This window comes from Drosophila montana, unplaced genomic scaffold (genome assembly GCF_035044405.1).
Source record: "Drosophila montana isolate Dmon_TW-CO22-7 unplaced genomic scaffold, ASM3504440v1 contig_3833_1, whole genome shotgun sequence".
NCBI lineage: Eukaryota > Metazoa > Arthropoda > Insecta > Diptera > Drosophilidae > Drosophila > Drosophila montana.
The window spans coordinates 2,391,140-2,415,413 of record NW_026998704.1 but is presented as its reverse complement, the minus strand read 5'-3'; the positions used below and the strand labels follow the sequence as shown (position 1 = coordinate 2,415,413).

Genomic DNA, 24,274 nt, shown 5'->3' with positions numbered 1-24,274 from the left:
TTCTTTTTTTTTTTTGATAATTTTGCCAGTTCAATTAGGTCTACACTTTAATGGATTTTCTGCTTACACACACTTGTATCAATTTGTTGCTGTTGCTTTTAAAAACCGTTCTGCTCACTAACACTAACACACATACATTTTACATAATAATTACGCGCTTAAATATAATAGATTGATTTTGCATTCCTTTTTTTTTTTAAATAGTGTATCTATATTTTTTCTCTTTTTTTTTTGTTTGTAGTAAAATTAAATGTTTTGCTTTTAAATATTTAAAAATTATATGTTTATATATGTATATTTTGTTTAGATGCTAAAAATGTTGTTGCATACTTTTTAGGTGAATTTGCTGAAAAGTCTTGCATTGAGTTATGAAATTGTTTGTTGCAGTTGTGTGTTTGCTGTTGTTGCTGTTGTTGTTGCATGCATAGATTTTGCCTAGCTGCCTAGGTGCTTAAATAGTAAAGTAATCATTTGTAGTTTAGTGTAATACTCGCAACTTGTGACCGTTTTTTCTTCGTTCTTTTGTTTTTGGTATGAAAGTAGTGTTCGTTTTAAGACATGTTTTATATAGAAGATTACAATTGCTTAATTTTGTATTTGCTGTTTTTTTTTTAGTATTTTATGTTTTTTTTTTTTATATATATATATATTTTTGTTGCATTTGCTAGTTGTTGTTGCTGTCTGCTATCTGTTGCTCTTGTTGCTGATCTTTATCTAATTCGTAATTTTAATTAGTTCAATGGAAGGCAAAACATGTGCTGCAGTAGACTTTTATTATTATTTGCTTGCATTTGATTATTATGATTGTTATTGTTACCATTATGATGATGTTGCTGCTGCTGATGCTGTTGCAGTTGCTGCTGTTGCTGTTGCAGTTGTTGCTGTTGTTGTTGTTGTTGCTGTGGGTATGGATGATATTGCTGTGCCTGTAGCGGTTGCTGTTGGCGATAATGTTGCTGCTGGCTTATATTATTATTGGTATTGGCTGCACCTCCCGCGCTGTTCAAATGCAAGAGACTCAAATCGTCAGCCACGGAATCGTAATCACTGGAATCCTCGCCATAAAGCTGCAAGAGTTAATGATGAAATTCAATTTCAATTAAAGAGTCTAAAGAAATTGAAATATGGGTTGTTTTTTTGCTTTTGCAGTAGATAAAATAAAAGCGGAGTGAAATGTCTAAAAAAAATATAATTAAAGATCAGTTTCAGCTTGACACGTACTTTAACATTCATGTTAAAAGTTTGCCAAGAACTTTATTCGCTGACAAATGAAAGGGTACTGCAGAGTTGTCACATTGCAATGCATAGAGAACACATTTATCATGAAGATAAATGTATCCCTAGTTTTACATATAGTACCTCAAAAGTATGATCTGTTGGTTAGGTTTACTTACACGCATATTATATGGATGTAAATCACACGTCTCGTGGTGTCAGACGCAATCCTCCAATGACATGAGCAAGGGGTTTACATACTCAAAGCCCTCGAATTCCGATTGATCGATGCTATCAATGACATGGCTATGGAAGAGAACAATATATTAGTAAAAATAATATATGAAGACCTATTAGACTGTCAAAAATCGATGATAGAGGAAGAGAATTAGAAGAAAAAACCAACTTACTCATCATCTGGTGTCAGCTGCACCGGTTCCCCGGTAAACTCGATCGGGAAATTAGCCAGATCGCGATCTGAGTCTAAGCGTGGCTTGAATGGAGGCGAAACCTGCTTGCGTTCGAGCTGCATGAGGTTGAAATTGGCGTTTGTTTGGTTGTGCAGACGAGTGTGTGTGTGTGTGTGTGTGTGTGTGTGTATAGAGGATATGCAAAGATAGAAAAAAAAAATGATTATAGCTAAAGATAGTGCCAGCCAATATCGGCAAACGTAAAAAACAAATTCAATAAGGCTCAGGACACATTTCAAATGCATGTCCGTGTGCGTTTCTCTGTGTGTGTATTGATGATAATGATGATAAGTAGATAGATCGAGCAGGGTAGGGGGCGTGTTCTTTATTTTTCGAGAGGGGGGGGGGGGGGTGGTTGGTTGATAATAGAGAATAGAGTAGGGGACAGCGGGCGGGTTCACAATGTGGCTGAGAGCGAACATTACCTGCTGTTAGTCAGACCGCGAATGCTATGAAGTTATTATTCGTATAAAATATTTTTGGGTATTGTCTCATGCGTCGTTGTACAAATAGAACAAAATAACCAAAACTAGAAGGTATTTCTTTTTTTTTCTGTTTTTTTTTTTTGACACAAAACTTACGGATCGTCTGGCGTCAATTCAGCCGGTTCTCTGGTAAATTGAACGTCAAAGTTTGTTGTCATATAAGGATCGCCAGGATCCAGGTTTGGTATATAAGGCGGTTGTACCTCCTTTTGTGCAATCTTTTTATACACAAAATTATATATAATAAGTTTAATACTTAATCATATGGGTTAAAATTGTCGCAATATTCATATTATACCACAAAATAAATAAATAAAATGCTAATTACATTTTTCTAGGATAACAAATGATTATCATATAAGGTTGTCTTCATACTATTAGAAAGGAAAATATTTTTGGAGAACTTATCACTAATTACAATATTTATTTCCCCATATGAATTCAAATGATGATGTATGTTTCATATAAGGATATAAATATACCAACCTATTTAAAGGTTCATTCACTTTTATACCCTACATATACATCCTTCCCTGTTCTATTTTGATTTCGAGAGTACCAAAAGACTTATTTTTCAAAAAGTTCCATTGCCCTGTCATTATTTACTCTAGCTTTAAGCAAAGGCCGATTTACATACATTTTGCAGACTTCAAGGAGATCATATATCCTATAAAGACGGACAGACAGACAAATTCTCTCTTTGGGAACAGGGTATATAAAAATGGGAAAAAGATAGCTGTGCTCTGCTTCGGATTAAGTTAAACATTAAATAATTACTTATAATATTTTGAGCTCTGTAAAGATTGGAGCACCACAAGTATCATCATTATTACCAACACTGACATCATCAAATACACACAAACAGATAGTGTCCATGCGTTGGCCTTAGACTTACCATTTCCCAATCAATAACCTTGAAGAACGGATGATTTACAATATCCATGAAGGCAGATTCGCGATGGCAGCCCAGGCGATCGGCAGGATTCTTGTTGAGGAAACCTTTGAGAACGGAGGCAGCTTTGACGCTCAACGAACGCGGTATGCGTATGGTCTTCTCCAGAATCACTTGGAATAGATAATCCTCAGTATTCTGCAATTAATGAATAAAGTGTTAGACAGTTGTGGCAGTTGGGTGAGTCCATGAAACATACCTGATCTGGATTTTCAGAAGCGCCGGCAATGTCGAAGGGACTGCGACCAGCGAGCATCTCGTACAGAAGCACACCGAGTGCCCACCAGTCCACCGAGAAGCCATAATCCTCGCCACGCAATATCTCGGGCGCAATATAGTTGGGTGTGCCGCAGAATGTGGAGGTGGTGTCACCCGGACGAATGCCCTCCTTGCACATGCCGTAATCGGTTAGCTTAATGTGGCCCTCATGATCCAGCAGCACGTTGTCCAGCTTCAGATCGCGATAGATGATGCCCTTCTCGTGCAGAAAGTTTAGTGCCAAACTGATCTCAGCTGCATAGAAGCGAGCGTGTTCCTCCGGCAAGCGACGTTGCCTTTGCATGTGGTACATCAAGTCGCCGCCGCGCACAAACTCAATGACAAAGAAGAGGCGCGAGGGCGTCTGGAAGCAAGAGTGCAGCCCCACCAGGAAGGGGTGATTAGAGGCTGTCTCAAAGACATGCTTCTCGGTCTGCACCCAGTCAATGTCCTCGTCATCGGTGACCAGCGCCTTTTTGATCACTTTCATCGCATAGATGCGACGCGTGCGTCTCAGCTCAACCATCAGCACCTTGGCATAGCTGCCGCGTCCAATGACGCGTATCAGCTCAAAGTCATTCAACGAGTACTGGCGCTGGGTGGCCGGCTCCAGTGAATCTTCGGGCGGTGGCGGCACAACAATGTGGGCGTGCTCGTGTGGCTCATAGGAATCGGTAGCGCCGCCAACCGCCTCGTACGGCAGCGGTGGCAATGGCACCGGCATCGGATCGCTGGCCTCCTCGGCACGCTCCTTGACCAGCGGCTCTGGCTGATCGGTGCAGTGCTTCTGCACCAGCTTATGGCACTTTTTGTGCACCAACAGCTTGCACTGTATACACTTGAAACCCTGACGACCCAGGCCCCAGATGCGATCCTGGCAATAGGCACAGAAGGCACGCTAAAAACAAGAAAAGAGTACATTAATATTTGCTTAGCTATTTTATAAAATATAGCATACATGTAATTATAACTATGTTAACTAAATAAATTTAACAAAAATCATGTTTCCTTTAAAATTTAGTCGATTGCATTTAGATCTTTGTGTATATTAGTTATTGGCTATCAATTAAAATTTGTATTCCCTAGCAGAGGGTATTTTCAATGTATAATTTTAATTTAATTTATTATTAATTATTTTGGTCTTTGATTATCAAACTGCATTATATAGATCTCGATCTATAAATATATTCGACTTAGTTTGTCCATATTATATATATAAAATAATTAAATTCAAATATTTTTTTTTACTTTTAACTATGTAAATATCCAAATATTTTTAATTTTTATCAAAAAAAGATTTGGAAACTTATTAAATAAGTTTCAACCTATTGAAATAATATACCAATTAATTATAAATATTTGATATTCTCATTTAAAACTTTAATTTAGCATCAATCGTATTTTGATATGGTTTTTTCATTTTATGTTTGTCTCTTTGACTTCCACTTTTTGTTTCATTAACCCAGTGTGCAGTGGTGTATCTATTAGATATCAAAATACACCCATATGTGTCTACTTACGCGATTAAAACGTTTGGCCTGGAAAATGTGTCCATTGACGCGATATAATTTTCGCCAGCGACGTGCGCCTCGTCTGTAGATGCTGCCTATAGAAAGCAGATATTAGAATGGGATCAATAAAAGTGTTTAAAAGAAAAAAAGTACAGAGAGAAATACTTACGATCTTCGCCATCACAGGACAAGCCTGGCGCTTGAGGAACATTCGGAAATACTGCAAAATACAAATGATAGCAAACCAAATTGTATTAAATGGCAATGTGTGTGTGTGGATATGTATAAGAAATAATTATCAAAATTGTTCACTTTCAATTCATTTTTATGCTTACGGCCAGTTGGTTTGCCCATGGTGAGCCTGACCTTATCAATTTCACTGGCCGAACACTAAAGCCCAACAAAGTGATTTTCTTGTTGTATATTTTCTGTGTCTTTTAATTATATTTTTGCTATATTCTTTTTTGTTTTTTTTTGATTTTGTTCTTTTACTTATAAACGGATTTTTGCCCAGCCACATTTGCCGTCGATTGTGTGTCTGATGTGGCTTGTTAACATGACAGAACCAACTCCATGACTGAGACAGGCGAGCGCTAGGCGGTCGGGTCTTATCTCTGGAGCGGCCACGCACCATGTACAAAACACAAGCAGCGAGAGCGCAGCGCGCTTTGAGTAGTTTTTCCAAGTAATTGCCGCAGTTAATTAAGTTTTCCGTGCAGCCCAAGAGACAAACGATCCACAGTCAGTCGGTCGGTGTCCGTCTCAATTGAGTTCAATTGTTCGCACAAGAGTTTTGATATTTTAGCTATAACATTCATATTCAATTAGTTTCCCAACTGCTGTTCATTCCTCTGGGCGGGGGGGTTTGACTCCATTTGACTCGCCACAAGGCCACAAAATTGAGGCAACCCGATCACAACAAGCCTATGCCTTGCATTGACCTAGAATTCCCTGCTTCTAATGTCATATCAGGTATTGACTACCTACATGCATACATAGCATACGTATCTGGTAGGCGTTTATCTATGCACAGATACATGAGAGTGTGGGCCTTATCAGCGCGATATGCGATATGTATGACAAAATTTGTTTGGTTTGCGCTCTGTGTATGGGTGTTGTTGTATAGCCGTAGCTACTCATAGCTATAGCAAATGCTTGGCACAGAGATAACTCGGCAAATTTATAGTCCAGATAGAAGTATTGGGAAATAAAAATAGCTAAGTTGGGAAAGCAGGTGCGTTATACAGTAGTTTAGTCATTGAACTGACTAGGCGAAAAGTGTGAAGGTCGACCGGATGTTTACAAGGATAGTGTACACAAAATAAATGGGCGGAACGAATGTGGAGTTCAAGTGGAGTAAATGTAGAATGCATATGGAATGCATGTGGAGTGCATGTGGAGTGCATGTGGAATAAATGTAGAATGCATGTAGAGTAAATCTGGTATGCATGCGAAACGCATGTTGAATGATGTTAAACGTATGTAAAATGCACATGCAGTACAACTGGGTGCATATGAATTGCATGTGAAATGTATAATTCATATGCAATACATCTATAATGTAATTGTGGAACACAAGGGAAGTACATCCGGAAAGCATGTGGAATGCTTATAAATTGCATGTATACTGCATGTGGAATGCATAAGAAATGCATGCATCACATCTGCACAATGCATGTATATGCAGTACATCTGGAATTCGTGTGGAACACATGTGAAGTACATCTGGAATGCGTATGAAATGCATGTAAAATACACATGCAGTACATCTGGAACGCATGTGGAACACATGTAAAGTACATTTGGAAGCATGTGGAACACTTTTGAACTACATTTGGAATGCATGTGGCATGCATATGAAATACAGGTGGAATGTTTGTGAAACACATGGAGAATACATATGAAATGCATGTAGTATGCATATAAAATGCAGATGAAATGCATGTGGAATGTATGTGAAGTTCAAATGAAACTTATTTGAAAAAACATGCGTGTGGATCTCTTGTGGTATGTGTGTGGAAGGTGACGCGAAGGTAGCCTACGTGAAGGTCTCAAAACTTGATTAGTTCAACTGATAAAACAAATTTGAGCTATAAAAAAACCCGACAAACAGTCCACAGACTATTTTAATGGCAGTTATTGATTCATAAATAATTCAGTACTGATCTCACGCTCTTATATGGCATCGAAGCTGACAGCCATTGACACTTGAAGTGGGTCTATCAGATCAATACTAACACGAGAAGCCACCACTCATAAAAGTTGCCGATTGGGTGCTGTAAATTTGTGCCGCCTCACAGAAGCCGCTCCAGATGATCATTGTCGTCTTTGTGGCGAGTTCAGCGCGGGTCAGACAGCCGCACGGAGCGCAAAAGCGGTTTTCAATTAAAACTAGTTAAAGTTTCTTTAAATTATGTATAAAAAGTAATATTTATGATATTTTCTTATATGTTTGAGGCTTTTTGGCACGCGCGAAAGGCGTCGTCACCGCGCGAGCTTCAGCTGCGAACTGAGGCCACAAAAGCGAGCAAAAGAACCGAATTCAAAAAGCACAACAAATGAAAAACAGTATAACAAAGAAATAACAGACTCAAGAGGCTTTTGAATTGTCGCAAGAATCGGACGACGCGCTGAACTCTAATTGGGAGCAAGCGAGAGCGCAGCGAATGGCGCAGACGATAAGATCAGGGATGGAAATTAATGCTCACAGAGGAATTTAGTAATTCAAATGGAATAAAACGTTTATAAAGCTAATTAAAATAAAACATTTAATACATATAAAAATAGTGACTTTCCTTATAGAAGAATGACAAAGTCGCTTAAGGTCTTTAAATAGGACGACAGTTCGTATCCCAAGAAGTCTCAGTAGAGGCTCGTTAATTAATAATTACAATCTTATAACTTAGGGCAACTTTAAGTTAAGATAAGATACAAGGGATGGAAATTAGTTTTCTAAGATGAAGCAATCATAATTTAGTTATTATAAAATGAAAACATTATTAAATATCTATATTTAAAAAAAAAAACGATTGACTTTCTTAAATGAAGAGTTGCATATTCTTTTAAAGTCTTTGAGCGGAATGTCAATTGGGGTTCGAATCCCAAGAAGTCTCAGTAGAAGACCTGATATTTTTCTTAATTTATTATTTTTTGTACAATCAAAATTATAATCTTCAAAATTAAGTCAAATTTAATTACAAATTAAAATCATATTATTATGCAGTTTTCAACTTTTCTTTGAGAAAGCTAACATTAAGTTATAAACGAAATTATTTTTCATCAGTGACATGTTATAATTTATTTAAAAGGCTGTAAATCTAATAAATAATATAAAACACATTTAAATAAAACAATAATAAAAAGGTTGTTGAACAGTTAAAAATAACGGTTTATATTTAATCGCATAATAAGTCGTATATTGTCAGGCTTATACTAAGTAGTAACAAGTAGAACGACGCTTTAAACTTTTAAAGTGTTAGGCTCTCTGATATAAAACTTGTCTCATTTAAATTGTTCACCAATCTGTTTCACTGTAGTTTCAAATAATATTCTGGACATTTTCTTGCCCATCCCGCACAATTACCTGTTGCATAGGCTGGCTCAATCTCCTCCTCGGACTGTAGCTGATGCTGTGGTGGCATCTGATGTTGTTGCTGCTGCTGCGTTACGCCCATGGGAACCGTGGGAATGGGCACGGGAATGGGCAGACGCTCGTAGTGTATGCACTCGTGATGGTATTGCTGATGATGATGCCCGTGGCCATTGTGTATGGTGCCCAGGACGCTGCTGCGTCCACCAATGCTGCCGCCAGCGATGCTACCGCCGGCTCCACAGCCGTTAAGGCCGCTACCAGCGCTGCCGCTGTGATGGCCATGATGATAGTCCATTAGCATGCCGGGGCCGCCGATGGCCACAGTGGCGCCGACACCACCACCGCCACCGCCGCTGCTGCCGCCACCGGAGTCATCGGTGGTGGTGGTGGTGTTGTGGCAGCGACTGGAGCAGCGACCCAGCGAGCCGCTGCCGGTGCTGTGATGCCCGAGGCTGCCCATATGCCCGGCATGGCCCATTACCAGCATGCCGCCCATTATGGAGCCGCCGCAGCCCTGGCTAGAATCGGAGCCAGAGTCATGCCCGGTGCAGACAGCACCCGCCGATCCTGGCCTGCTTAGCGTCGCATGCGGCGGCGTCACCGACGCCGTCGTCTGCATATAATGATGCGTATACGGATGCGGATGCGGCACATCGTAATCACCCGTATCGATGTGACTGGCGGATATCATGCCAATGCTGCCGGTGCTGCCTGTGCCCACGCCCACGCCGACTCCGACGCCGCCCTGCAGACAGCCCAGCGAGCCGTGGGCGCTGCCATGATGACTGTGACTGTGATGGCTGCCATGAGCGCTGCCGCTGCGACTGTGAAGGGAGACGCCCCTGGTCAGCGTATTATTGGCCGACTGTATGGAACTGACCACTGCGCCGCGGCACATGATGTCCGACAGCTGATTGGCCTGAATATCAAAGTACTTCGACTGGCCACACACAGAAGGGAAGGGAACAAATGTCAGTTGATAAGCTCAAGTCCCTAGAGAGCTGTGCTTGATTTACAACATTCGCTGCCTTGACTACCAATTCAATAAATGTTACATTTTCCAATTACTCGAATTACTTGCTTTTGGGGGCTGTTCCGCAATGCGATTCTGATCCGAATTTCTCCAAACTATCTGAGTATATTTAATCAAATCTTTTATTTTTAAGCTCCTAGGAAGTGCTTATAAAAAGAACATTTGAGCTGTTCTCTAAGAACGTAAAGGAAAATGGGATATCTTCAATATTTAATTTTTAGCTATGGATATAAAAGAAGACTCGAAGTATTCCATAAATAAATAAATATGGTAAAAAACAGCTTCTAAGATTCTTTAACAATCAAAATAAAATATAACTGAGGGATTTAAACAATAATTTATTTGGATATGGATTACATTTTTAGAAGTATTAGGCCAACGAGAAATTAGGAATTCAAATTATAATTAATTTCTTTTTTTAAAAGGTTTTGCATAGGGCATAAACTGAAGAGCCTATTTGAAATTATGTATTTTAAATATACCAATCCTTTTTATCTGGGAGAATCTATGTATTACAATCTTTATCCAAAATTAAGTAAATTCATTGCAAAAAACAGCCCTATTTTTTATCTTGAAGATTTGAATGGTATTATTTACCAGTCAAGTTCCTCACATATATCCCTCATAAATCTACATATCGCATACTTTATCTCATTTATCTACAAAACTGTGAATCCAAAATTGTGATCAACTTGAATTGGTCTCATTTCTATTTTTGGCATTTTACGGTTCGTATCAGGCACAGCTCTGGAGCCCTGTTCTATTAAGTACCGTGTTCAGTATCTGCGGACTATCCAGCTGATCCAGAGACTGTCTGCGTGCCGCATAGTCCAGGTGCGTGAGCAACTGCTGGGCGGCCGGGCAATTCTTGTTCGAGTGCTGATGCAGATGCTGTTGCGAGGATGTGAGCAACGGCGGCGGCGGCGGCGTTATCGAGCCGCACGGTGAGCCCGGACACGGACTGGAGCAGCGCGACCGGCATGTGGGACTGTAGCAGAGTGTGCCGCCGCCTCCTTGTTGACTGGCCGAGGGTGTCGAGGGGCAGGTCTGTGACTGCTGCGACTGCTGTTGTTGCTGCTGTTGTTGTTGTTGTTGCTGCTGCTGCTGATGCTGCTGCTGTTGTGGCAAGCACGGCGGCGGCTGCTCATCCTCGTCCTCCTGCTGCACAAGATTGACCGGCAACGGGGTGCACTGCGTCACGCGGCGCGGCGAGCGTCCACGATCCACTGTCGTGGCGGACCAGTAGCCCCAAGCCATAATTCGTGTGTGTTTGTTGTTGTTGTTTTTGTTGTTATTTTAGTTTTGTACGCGGCGCGTTGAAGATTCAGTTCGGTTTGTTTTGCACTTGACTTTTGCTGTTGCCGCTGCTTTTGCTTCTGCCGCTGCCGCTAGTTGCGATTAATTGCCGCAAATTTGCATAAACTGGCAATGTCAACAAGCGTACCGAAGAGTGGGGCACAAGCAACGCAAGAAGAATGAAAACTTTAGACCAAATTGCACATTGGAGCAAGTGTGCGCCAAACAAGTTGCTGATCACAAATCAATATTTAGAATTTTTTTTTAGAAAATGTAATTTGACTCTTTTTTTTAGAAAGTTTCTAGTTTTAAAACACTTAATTTAGTTAAGCGATATAACAAGAGCCCAAAACTGTAATAGTTTGATAAGAAAGACACTCGAATAAATATCATTTGAAATTAAAAGTATATAAGCTGTTCACATTGCTGCTCAGTCATAAAAGCTTTAATTGAAGCGAATGAAAACAACTTTTAAATTCAATCAAGCCACTGTTTTCCACTCTTCCTTAAAAAAACACAAACCTTAACTTCAATGAGTGAAAAGGCAATATCCATGTTGTAATAATAACTTTTTGAAATATTATGTCATTTTTGTACTTCATTCACAAAACAACCAACTCCCGTCCCACTGTGCCGCCTCAAGTGCAAATTGTGTGGCACATGGCAGCACACAGCGAACGAACACAAAAAAGAAAATAGAATAGAAACCGGGACAAGGCCCAGCAGCAGCTGCAACGGCACTTTCTGCATTTACCGCTGAGAACGGGCAGCAACGCCGCGGGCTGCCTAAAACTATGCAATGCAAAAGTTTTCAAAGCCAAGCGACAGCTGCGCCCCCTGGCGTGCAAATTCTATAGTTTAAAATGATTGATTAAAAACTGCAGGCAATGGGCGGTTATGGGGCGTGGCCGGCTGTGGGCGTCATGCAGACGCGGCCGTCGCCGCAGAAACCGCACCTAAAAAAATATAAATTGTGTAATAATGGGCAGCACACAGCATGAAGGCAAAAGTGAGAGCGAGACAGCGCGAAGACGAGAGGGAGAGATGCGGCGAAATGCAAGCAAAACAGCTGACAACTCTGTTCAAGCGCACAGACACACACATACATACACACACACAGCCACACACATACAGCGACGCTGCGACAATCACAAACAATTGAACCCAAGTCAAACGAGCGCACAAGTTGCTGCAAATTGTCAAAGGCGTGAAAGCCCAAGAAGTTAAAGCGAGAAGGAACTACATAGCGAAAGAGAGTATCGAAATGCGAGAGAGCGTATGCCAAGCTGCGCAGGGAAATTTTACTCGCAGCGCGACCAGCCGAGAAAGTATGCAATCCTCCCCAGTGCAGTCAAGTGTAAATAGAAAATTTCTTCAAGTGTATTGGTAGGTCACATCAAAATTGCTTGACGTTGGGACATTGTTGTTGTTGTTGTTGTTGTTGTTGTTGCTGTTGTTGTTGTAGCTGTCGCTGGTCTTGTAGCTTGTTGAGACAATTGAAATTAAGTACTCTACTTTCATGCATAATTCGCATGATTAACGAGGCAACCAGAGGGTGGCTCCCACTGCAGCAGCAGCAGCATCCACTTGAGGCAAGTGGTTTCTGTCGTGACAAGTCAGTCGATCCTTGCTTTTGTGCTGACAATGCAGCCTGGCCAGGGCCCAAACCCAATGCCCATTGAGAGCGTCCCAGCCCACTGGGACCCGACTGCGGGTCGGACGCGTGTTTTGGGTAACATCGTTTGCTAAATATAAACACACTTTCCAGGCATTGTTGGGTGATTGCAATTGGAGCATGAATATTGGTTGGGCCCCATCAGAGGCATGCAGTTGGGCGGCAAATGCGGGGTTAGCGGGTCACCGAACGAGCTGACAAGTTGGTTAGTTGCACAGCATTAACGTTGCCCCGTGCACCCAACGAAGCACCCACTCAGTGACAGTGTGCGGTAAATCAATCAGTGGCTAACCCCAGAGATCCTTTGACGTTGCAATAAACTCGAAATGAGAATATAATTTTATGAGCACGTTGTTTTGCCTGCTAAACGAGGTTTATCCTATTATAGAAACTTTCTGCAACCGCTTTAATTAAATCATGAAACAAAGTTTCCTCTAAAGGAAGCTGACACAAATGATAAAATGTCGTTAAATTATATGTTTTAGTTGTTTTTATAACTTCAAGAGTACTTAGTTATAAATTCAAACTAACCGGATAAGTCTGCCTGATTTATGCCTCTTTCTTGTCATTGCGCAAGTTTAAGTCCAGTTTGGTCAAATTGTATTGTCTATAAAGAGCTGATTGTCCTGACAAACTGAAAAATTGTTGAAATTATTTGAACAGTGTATTTAATTAGCAGAACAGGCTTGGGAAAGCCGGATAATTTCCGCTAATTTAACTATATAATCGCATTCAACTAACGTAACTTGTCACAGAATCAAATATCTGGCGAATCCTTGGAATTTATAGAGCCCTCAGACTATAATTTTTGCGAATATATATTTTAAATTATGAATTATGAATCTTAAGAGATATTTTATTTCTTTAAAAAACTCAATTGTGTAGTAATACAAAAAGTTATAGTATTAAGCATATGCAATACTAGTAATTGGGATTAGCATAGGAAAAGTATTTAACAAGCGATAGTATTTAAAGTAACACACAATATTTAAGTAAGTATTTAAAGTAATTCACATGTAGAATATAATCATGTTACGTAACCCTGATATCGATGACAGAATGATAAAATGTTAATATATGAGATAACATACTAATGTAGCTGTTAACAGAATGAAGAAATGTTAACTCCAGTTAACTGCAGATCGTTCGTGAATAAAGCTGAATCACAAATTATTTAAATACAACTGTTTAGTTAGTAAATGTTTTTAAAAATCAAAATCGCCGGAGCTCTATCTATAAACTACATAATTATGGCACATGTCAAAATTGATTGATAGATACAATCGAAGCACGCCATTTGGATGAAAAGCTACTTTTCTTGTCAATAAAACAATAATATTTGATTTATTATAGTTATAAGAGAAAACGTAGTTCTCTTCAAAACATGCAGTCAAAAATCTTTATAATCGTTATAGATTTGTGGACTGCATCCCCTTTCAGTCTATGATGCAACCCCTAGAATACGCACATAGATATATACACATGCATATACATATATACACATACTGTATAGATTATAGGTGTTTTATACCCTTTTTGTACATTTTGAATAGCTATAGGAATAAAAGAAACTAAATTGCAAATACTAAATGCCCTTAATGCCTTCCCATATATAATTCCTATCCATTTAAGGCTCTTCAGACACTGAGTGGCTTTAAGGATTAGCATATTGAATGCATTACGCATACGCACTGTAATCGAACTGAAATGAATGGGAACCATGTTGAGCAACTATCAATTACATGAATTACCAATAATTGCCAACAACTCGGGTCGAAACATTGCTAATGGGGCTAATCAATCAGAAATATACAAAGCAGTGTGAAATAATTCTAAAGATAATTTGTGACACAATATAATATGATAATTAATGCATTATGCCGTTGTCGACGTCTCTTATTAAAAGCCAGTCAATGTCCAATGATTAAATGATACCCCGCCGGATTTAGCAATTCAACTACAATACGTATATATATACATAAGTATATAAAGCTATATATCTATATATAGAGTGTGCTACTTCAACGAATTGGCGAATCAACAATGCTTAAGTATCTGCAAACAATGGGCTTACATCACATCACACGGCGCAGTCGACCTTTGATGTTTATCAGGACACGCCCCAGCGAAATCCACTCAAGTTGCCAGCGATAATAACGATAAATAAAGCAACAACAGCAACAACAACAACAAGGCGAGCGGCCATCTTAAAGCCGAGTTCCTCGTCTGCTCTGGCATCCTCCTGCTGCCGCTCTGACCCCTAGTTAAGCAACAAACATTTGCCTGCGAATGACGTCAGAGCGATGGCAAAACGAGCAGAGCCGTAAATTTGTGAGTGCCTGGTGCTTGGCCATTTGGCCATTCTGGCGAAGCCACCTGCGTCCGATACTTGGCCAAAACTGAAGCACTTTGCACAGTTAAATTTCACGCCACAAGAATGGACGCAAACAACTCAAAGGCAAAGCTGCCAAATGCGAGTGCGGCTTTCGCTGAGAGGAGGCCATTCTGGAGCTGGCCATGCATGCAAAACGAGTCCAAATGTACGTCATGTGCATGACTAAGTGTAGGTGGGAAGGGTGGTTGGGGGGGGTTATACGAGCCAACTGAGAGCTAACAATAATTTCATTAAGCCCAATGGCATCATTAAAGCATGCCAAACAATCATAATGTGCCCAGTCTGCAGGGCTGGCGAGGGGCGAGCCCCAAAAAGTATGCAATGCCAAAATGTAAATGTGTTGATTTTCCAGCAACAACAACAAAAACAACAAGATTTAAATGGCATCGCATTTGAAGGCGACAGCTTGGCCAACAAATTTGTCGATTGTGGGCTTTTGATTTTCACACACACATACACGTGTCTGGAGAGTCAAAATGAGAGAGAAGGAAAGAGAGGGAGAGAGCGAGCGCAAATTGTGCGCCCTGCAGCGTCTTGGCAACATACTGACACACATACAGCTACAGCTGCCTACTCATGTGTGTGTCTCTGAGTGTGTTTGTGTTTGTTAGCCTGGTCAAGTACCAAGTATTTGGGCATCTTTTTGGCCTAGACAGCTTTTGGGCTTGTAATGCAGGCAGGCGACGGCGTCATCAACGCTTGGATGAAGTGCAAATGCCTGCTGGGGTCAAGTTTAGGGCGGGGGGTCTTACACAAACACAAACACACCAACACACACACACCCACACATGTGTGTGTAGAGTGTGTGTTTTTTTTTGCGGCACGTCTGTTTGCCTGTGTGTTTGTTTGTTTGTTTGTTTGTCTGTGTGCGCCGCAGCAGCCGAAATACGAATCAGCGAAGCAAATGAAAATCAATGATTCGATTTTGGTGCTCAGCAAACGAGGTGCGACGTTAACATGAACCGGATTCAGTCGCAACCAACAATTTGATTAAGTGACAAATGTAAAACATGACACTTGCCTTGCGGGTATACCGCAAAATTGAAGGTGACGACGCGTCCTGTTTCCCCTGTTCCCGCATTCGAAACAAAAAGCAGAAAAAATTACAATGCCATTCAAAAAAGACAAGGCAAAATATGACGAGCTGCTGGTTTACATTTCAAATAAAAAATTAGAAAAAAAAGGAAAAATAAATTATTTATAGTTGAAACTTAAGCGTAGAAAGCATTGTATAATACACTCAGATAAATGATTTGAATTGAATTTAAAATCAGTTTTTACTGAATTCAAGCTTTCACTATTCACACAATATTATTATTACATTTAGTAAATAAAATATAATTGACTAAGACACCATATATTTTAATTTCCACCTTATTTGGTTACTAAATTTATGAAATTGGTGTTGCTTACATTTGAAATGAATGAGAAAGTAGAAACTGAAGAATTACAGATAAACTCAAGCTTATTTAACAAATGAATAGACATAAATGACTCAAGCAGAAGCCCAACATTCCTTCACTGCACGTAAAACTTGTCTGCGATTTGAATAAAGCCTAAAAGCGTGCTATACAATTCTTAATCACAGTCAATCGACTGTGCTTTAATCTTCAACAATCCCATTTAAATAAGACTTAAGACCAGACACTGAAATGTGCAGCTCGAACAATTGAAAAGCCGAAAGCTTAATTCAGGACAAAAATAGTTAAAATAGTCATTTGCAGCAGCTCTCAATCATACGCCCCGTTGCACGGTTAAATAAAAGCGGAAAAACTAATCAGAATCCCAAACCAAATGCGATGCCAGTCATAAAATATTGCCCCGCAGCAATTGATTTTTTTCCTTCAAATTTTGTACTTGTTTTTCCTTTTTTGAAGTACTTTTGGGCGAACAGCAAGAAGTTTAGTTGGAATTTTTATTAAAGTAAATTAACAAACCCTTTCGCTGGGTTTTTCACGTTTTGTGTCAACAATTGGCAATGTTTTAGTTAATTTCACACAGTTTATATTTTATATTATGTATAATTTATACATGCGTGCGAGTGTGTTTGTGTGTACGTGCGTGTGTGTGGGGTAATTTGATATATTTGCTGTGCGCGACGACGCGACGTTAGCAACAGCAAGAAAAAAGCGAAGCTTTCTTTTTTTTTGTTATTTTAATTCGTTCCGTTTTATTCTATCCGCACGGCACTTCCAGACAGGCGAGCAGCCACGGCGCGAGTGTTGCGACAGAACGACGAATGCCGACGCAGTCCAAAAGTTTTGCTGGGGATATTTTCGCACACACACATATTGAGAGCCGTCCCGTGCTTGTATGGGTTTGTGTGTGTGTGTGTGTGTCTGCCCGCTGTTCAATGTCAGGTGACGCAGGCAGGCAGCAGCAACAGCAGAAGCAGCGCCGGACGCCTTTTAAAGTTCGGCTCCTGCACTTGCGCTCAATTTCACTTCCTTTGAAACTTTGGCAGCCGCCTAGCAAAAGCCAAACGCCGGCGCAGCATTGCCAGCAGTTGAGCGAGCTCACCAGCTCAGCTGGCAATGCTATCAGCGCTCAGCTGTTTTTTTTTTTTATTGTCTTTTTTTCCACTCAGCGCTTGGGAGGGAAATTGTTCTCTTGCTATCTATCTATCTCGCTCTGCTGTGAGGGCATCTTGTATATCGACCTTATGTGTTTCAAAGCTTGTACGCCTGGATAAAGTTTGTTGCGCGCGTGTTGGTCTGTGTGTGTGCGAGTATAGGGCAGCGTTGCCATATTGCAGGAGCATAAATTATGACGACAGGCGGTGAGATAAAGAGAAAGAGAGCGCGCTTGTGGCAGAGAGCGGAACAAAGGGGCAGACGCTTCATTGTTAGCCGGAGATGAAACCGGAAGGTAGAATGCAAAACACAAGGCAACCAAAACAACGGCTTATAAAAACGCCAGCCCCCCACACAAACACACGCACACAGACACAGCATTTACTAATCAACACACAACAACACCAGCAGCAGCAGCATCAACAACAACAACAACAACAAAACAACCACAACAACAACTGTAGCAATAACAATAACTACACAAACAAACATGCAAAGGTAGCAAAACATCAACAGTCGCGTCGTGTAATGCTTTTAAGGCGCTTGTATGAGTTTTGTGGTACGCTTGTACGCTTGTACGTAGGTATGTACATGTGTACATGTGTTTGTGTGTGTAGCAGCAGCATAATATGTTAGCACACATCCAGAAGCGGAGAGAAAAACGCACAGAAAATGCTTTTAATACATTTTAAGCCGCATTTTTTCACACGTGGCTACAAAAAAAAAAAAAAAACAACTACAACAAATGCTGGAAATATACATGGATGGGAACATGTAGAGAATAGTCCGGAAGCCGGAATGCTGCAAAAATATACAAAAAAAAAACATTTCTAAACTTTGTTGAGTGTTTTGCGGTGGCAAAATTATATCAGCTACAGTTTTTGTTGGCCGAACTCAGTTTTTTGCTATTTACGACCACGGCCAAAACAACAACAAAAATAAACTACCCTGGAACGAAGCCCGAGATAACGGTAAACTTTTAAGGCATGAATTAGAGTTAAAGCATTCGCGGATATACTTGCAAAAAGTTCTCTTTGTAAATCAGTTAAAGATAACAAAAAGCGATAACATTCAACTTTTTTTGTTAGTCAACCAACAGTTATTCCAGCGCAATTAAAGGAACGGTAAATGCTCGCGAGATAAAACGATTTGCCTTTTTTTCCGATTTTCTTGAAATAAACTATATTTAAATATGAATATAATATGAATGCAATATTATAATAAATATTATCAACGAACAACAAATAAAATATTTTAATCAAAAATGATTTATGGAAAATGTCGATTATATATTTAAGAGACAATGTATGACAATTCTACATTTGGAATCTTATTGTATATATAAATATGGAAAAAGTCGATTATAAATGTAGGACAGATCTATATTTGGAATCTTATAGATGTAGATATACCGCATAGAATATGGAAAATGTCGATTACAGCTATAGGACAAATCTATGTTATTCATTTCTATTTAATTTTTCTTTCGGTTTTTATTTGTAATATTTAACAAACATTTTATTAGTTAAAAATGACCCCATATACATTTATTTGAATGTTCAACTTTGGCATTAAAAAAATTATTATTTTAGGAAAAGGAACTATTGTGCAAATTACAGACGTTTGATGGTTTGCCTGCAAGTTTATTTTAAATGTAAACACCTAAAGATCTTACGATGAAAAACTAAAGATATGTTTCTAAGTTTTAGCAAACTTATTTGTGCTACGTTTTAAGTTTTTCTAAAACCAATACTTAAAATCAACTGAAACGAAACAAATTCATTTTCGAATCATATTCATCCCATTCTAGGCTTCTTCAAAAGAGACGTAGAATTGGCGGATTCCGATTGCGGAGTTCTTAACCAATCGATCTCAGTTCGGTTTATATAACCAATCTATTTTTGTTTATATTACTAAGTTAGACTTAACGGAAGATTATTTTGTGTTGTATTTAATTTTAGAGGTTCAATTTAATTTTTTCCTTTTAAATTTAAGAAGAATAAAATAAAATTAACATTCATTCTTTTTTATTTGTTACTCAAAAAATGTCTTTTCGAATCTAAGGAAAATATGCTATATCCGTTTTTAAGCCTTTCCACATATTGTAAGAAATTACTCTACCCTTAAATGTTAATTTGGACCACAAAACATTATAAAATTCTGGTGTTGTTCTCATTTCGTTGTTTTACGTGTTTTACAGTTATTTATTGTTGTTGTCGAAACATTTTGTTTTTGTCATTAGGCAAATTTCGAATGGGGCGAAAGCCAAAAACTTTTTGTGGCAAGGATAATTAAGCACAGACAGTTAACTAAACAGATGGCAGAAGAGTCCGAATGTGTGTGCGTGTGAGTGTGTTGGTGTGTGTGTGTGTATGTGTGTGTGTGTGTGCGAGGCATACTCCCAGGCGTGCCTGCAATGCCAAAGCAGCAGAATAAGCCGCACAAAAATTTAATTTTTGAAAAGCAGGCTAACCAAGCTGGCAGCAAACAATTTAATTATAATGAATTATAAACGAAGCCGGCAGCAGCAATCGGGTCAAAGGGCAGATATGAGCTGAGCAGAACAAAAAAAAAACACACACACAAAAAAAACTGTAAGAACAACAGCGGAAAAACGAGTGAGTTACCAAAAACCGGAGTCTACTTAGGGGCGCGGGGCGAAACGTTTAGCCTGTAGGCGAGTGTATATATGTATCTGTACGTACGTGTGTGTGTGTGTGTGTGTGTGTGTGTGTGTGTTGTAATATGCCTGCACAAGTTAATTAATATTTTATGTTATTAACATGGTCGACTGCTGTTTGGATTTGGGCTGCAAGGCCTCCCGGGAACGCCGGGTGTTTGCCAAAAGGCAACGCCAGGCACCGTTTATTGGGCTAATAAAGCAACGAACGGCATATTGTTTAGCCAGGCTGAAATGTGCACAAAATTGCGGTTAAATTGTGCTACATCTGAAAGCCCCAAACGGCCAAGTCCAGCCCGGCCCCGACCCCGACCCCGCCCCGCCCTGCGCCGTGCTGTGCGCCCTTTGCAACAGCCACAAATGAGCGAAAAACGTTGATAATGAAATTTGTCAAAATTAAAAACTTTCGCATAGTTGTGCACAACACAAAACAAATGTGTTCAAATGCGCATGTGTGCGTGTCATGTAAATGGCCCAACTCATGGAATCCTTTTGCAACATTGAAACGTATCCCTTTTCAGCTGAGCCACAACCCAAACGGAATGTCTGGATAAGCAAACAATAAATTTACTTCTTAATTAACGATTTGTGTTTGCCATCAACTGTGCCCAATCTCTAGCAACATTGGGCTTTACTTTGCTTTGATTTGATTAATACAAAATATGTATATTAATCTTAAATCTTATCTCACTCAACTCTATGTTTGCTGCTTTATCGCATAATAATTCATAGAATCCTTTAAATTGGGATCCATTAAGGAACGAAGAACTTATGGTATTATCATTTCACCTCTAGACAATCTGAAAGCAATCTCACTTGTGTGACATAATTTTGGATACCTAATTTAGAAGGTATTATAAATTCTCGAGGAGTTTTTTTAAAAACAGAGTGAAACTCTTAATTTATAGAAAGGAAGTCAAAACCTAGGCGCTTTCATTGGATTTTTCAATACATTACTTTAGATAAAGAAAACCTCAAACATATTCAATATATTTTACTAAAAATTTAAATAATTGAAAAATTAAATTTAATCAAATATTGAAAGCACTTTAATTTGCAAATATAATTTCAGATTTGTTTTGAATGTGAACTTTCACTGAAATTCTTAATGTAGCACTACAGTATTTATTTGCAAAAAAAGTGTATTTAAACAAGTAAGAGTGCTCTAGTCCGAAATACGCGACTAGTAGATACCCTTCATCTTCTTTTACCAACAACATATATAAAGTGAAAGATAGTTGATCTATTTTTACTATTCTAGAAGATACATGTCAAATTTTGTGACTCTAGCTTGTAAAACCTAAAAGATTTACTGAGAGACGGGATTTCGATATCAATTTTTATCGATTGCTTGGAAACGGGGTAAGTTATCGAATAGCGGAATATATAATATTATATACGTCGCGAGCACTAGAAGAACCTACATTCAAGGTTTCAAGTCTCTAGCTCGTATACGTTCTGAGATTGACTCGTTCATAGTTACGGCCGGTCGGACAGAGAGACGGACATGACTAGATCGACTCGGCTATTGATGCTATGCAAGAATATATACTTTCAAGGGGCGGAGATACTTCCTACTCCTGTTACAAACATTTCAACAATAACATTTACATTGTTCCCACTTTAAAAAGTTTTCCCGATTTAAATAGTTTGTCTAATCAGCCACTATTTGTTGTTCTCTCAAATTAATCGTCGATTCGTATGCTATATCTTTTTGATCTTTTGTAACTCCTCGATATTACAAAAAGTCTCAAGAAGTAGATACAAATTCAATTGTTTATGAACATAAAATACGTTAAGTGCTTCATAATTTATTATACATTATACAGTCAGGGCCCCAATCCTGGCTTTTCTTTATGACATTGAAGAACAACCCACATTAACCGCGGTGACACATTAATTGGTTTTTCCTCCTCAAAGTGACATGGGATACAAAAAAAAAATGCTTATCGCCAACTCGATAACATCGTAAACATCAAATAAAGCACTTACAGCATAGAAAATGATATAAATATATATATATATATATATATCGCGATAAGAAAAGACTTTCGACTTACCATGAATAACCAGCTGGGAGTCGTAATTCATCTCATACAATCGTATGGCTTCATCCAGTTCCATGTTGGTGGATATGGTGCACGGGTCGTTCTCCTCATCGACCCACTTGATGGTGAAGGGCTGTAAGAGAAAGTAAACACATTCAATAAAGATACAAAGATCTAAAGATATGCTTGAAGTCACCTGATCGATGGGAAAGCGGCAAATGTTGCGTATCTCATAGCACAGTTCCTCGTACGTGATATTCTTATTGATGGTCGTGATTATGATCTGACCATTGTAGGCAGTCTTCACTGTAATGCAATTGGGCGAGGCGCCCAGCAACGAGGCCGCATTGTTCAAGCTGCCAGCGCCACTTCCATCGTTTAAAATTTGCGAGGGCATTTTCTGCATTGGGACGGAAACGTACAAAACGACGATTGAGACGGAGGCGTGTTGCAAACGGAGTTATTGTCGTTGATATTTATTGAGAATTTATTTATTTTTTCTTAAAGTTGTATTTAAACATGCACAAGAATCACAGAAATTATAACGAACTGCAAGAAAATAAACGATAAATCAAAAATGAATTAACACATTTAGGGCTTTAAATAAAAACTAAGCCAATTAATAATATTTATCATAATTAGATTTATAGATTGTCTTTATTTCTTATTGCAACTTAACATTCTGTTGCTTGACCTAACAGCGCTGTTAAGCTATGCTTTAACATTGCTTGCCGTAACAGTGTTTTCTCCCTTTCGCATCCCCCCGCAAGAGATGCAGCACGCACAAAAGCTTGAGATGAAAAGCACCTTTCTCTCATTCGAGCTTTTTCAATTCAAATCACATTTTAGGATGCGCCACGCAGCTGTCAAAATTTTTTGCCCCACACCGGTTAAAGTTCGCGAGCATAAACAACATGCCACAGGTGTCCGTTGTTGTTGCCATTCAAACGCACAGCCGAATTCTTGCTGGCAACTAACATTGCAATAGCATGAATCATAGCATCAATTGCGGCAGCAAATGTTAAAAGGCGTAACGCCCACTGCTGAGAGTAATGCAAAAGAAGCCACAACGAAAATTAGAACGCAAAGCTCAACAACAGCAACAATGTTAAGTGTACTTATTGCGCAAACACGGCCCACGGCCCACAAACAACGAGTATTTATATTGCTTTAATTAGCGCCGTGCATTGACCAACTAAAAAGGCAGCCAAGACGACAACAACAACAGCAACAACGGCAGCAGCGCAGCGAGAGCCAAGCCAAGCCAACAAATGCCAAAGCGTAGCAGCGACAACCTGTATTTTTTTTCTTCTTTTCTTCTCTTTGCTCATTTGCATTTAAAATCTGGGCTGTGTTGCCGCTTTTTCTTGAATTTCTATTTGCAGTTGAATTTTTGCAAGACAATAAACTGTCGATTTACTTAATTTCACCTCATTATGCTTACTTCTGTTAGTCGTGGTAATTTGTTTAACCAAAAATGCCGCACAAGGCAATAGTAATAAGCGCACTCTCACACACACACACACAACACACACGCAGAGAAAATACTAATGCAAACGAAACACGGCACGCAAAGAAACAGAAACCTTAATTGCAGTTAACTAAAAAGCCACACATAATTAAGTTATCGAAATAAGCGCACGCACTTTAATTGGTATTGTTAGCCATCAATTTTGTTTAAATAATTGTAACATTTTTTACAAATGCAACAAGTGTGGCTGCCTGTGGCTAACAAATTGCGCTGTTTTATACTGAAAACCAAAGATGACACTAGATAAATTTAAATATTTATCGATGCCAGAAATTGTGCCATCGATGATTAAATTCCACCCAATCGTGATATCGATTGAATCGATGTTCCTTAGACCATTAGTCATATTCCCTCTATTAATTCGTGATTTATTTTCTTTTTTTTATATAATTCGTGAGTAAAAACGACTGTACTTTTTCTGCAGACTGCATTTCTTTCAGCTGCCATTCAAAAATACATTTTTAGATCATGTATTAAAAATTTTCCCTTTATGAATTTATTTGTTTCACTTCATACATTTTTCAAGCCGGGTTTTTCAGAATCTGGAAATACAGCAAATT

General features: G+C 39.1%; 1 protein-coding gene across 6 annotated transcripts; it reads right to left on the bottom strand.

Moving 5' to 3' along the window:
* Positions 1 to 23,930, bottom strand: aPKC (protein kinase C iota type). Of its 6 annotated transcripts, none has more exons than XM_064695638.1 (11): positions 23,628 to 23,930; positions 22,380 to 22,732; positions 22,196 to 22,316; positions 5,061 to 5,111; positions 4,901 to 4,986; positions 3,322 to 4,278; positions 3,066 to 3,260; positions 2,267 to 2,388; positions 1,395 to 1,521; positions 818 to 1,067; positions 1 to 758 (listed from the first exon to the last, which is right to left on the bottom strand). In XM_064695638.1, exons 2-9 carry the CDS (start codon positions 22,587 to 22,589, stop codon positions 1,434 to 1,436), a joined length of 1,830 nt encoding a protein of 609 aa, XP_064551708.1. In that variant the 5' UTR covers positions 22,590 to 22,732; positions 23,628 to 23,930; the 3' UTR covers positions 1 to 758; positions 818 to 1,067; positions 1,395 to 1,433. The 6 variants fall into 6 exon arrangements, with proteins under 6 accessions (XP_064551708.1, XP_064551709.1, XP_064551705.1 ...); XM_064695639.1 differs by lacking the exon at positions 2,267 to 2,388 and adding an exon at positions 1,626 to 1,741 and having other exon boundaries at positions 23,628 to 23,926; XM_064695635.1 differs by lacking the exons at positions 22,196 to 22,316; positions 22,380 to 22,732; positions 23,628 to 23,930 and adding exons at positions 8,475 to 9,423; positions 10,288 to 10,987.
* Positions 23,931 to 24,274: the final 344 nt, after the last annotated feature.

What these genes read in the sequence shown, in the direction of transcription:
- aPKC (XM_064695635.1), bottom strand. Translation starts at nt 10,773, where the DNA reads ATGGCTTGGGGCTACTGGTCCGCCACGACAGTGGATCGTGGACGCTCG. An exon ending in TGAGCCAGCCTATGCAACAG is followed by an intron (nt 5,112 to 8,474) that starts GTAATTGTGCGG and finishes TGTATTTTGCAG; the next exon opens with TATTTCCGAATGTTCCTCAA. An exon ending in CTTCTGAAAATCCAGATCAG is followed by an intron (nt 3,261 to 3,321) that starts GTATGTTTCATG and finishes CATTAATTGCAG; the next exon opens with AATACTGAGGATTATCTATT.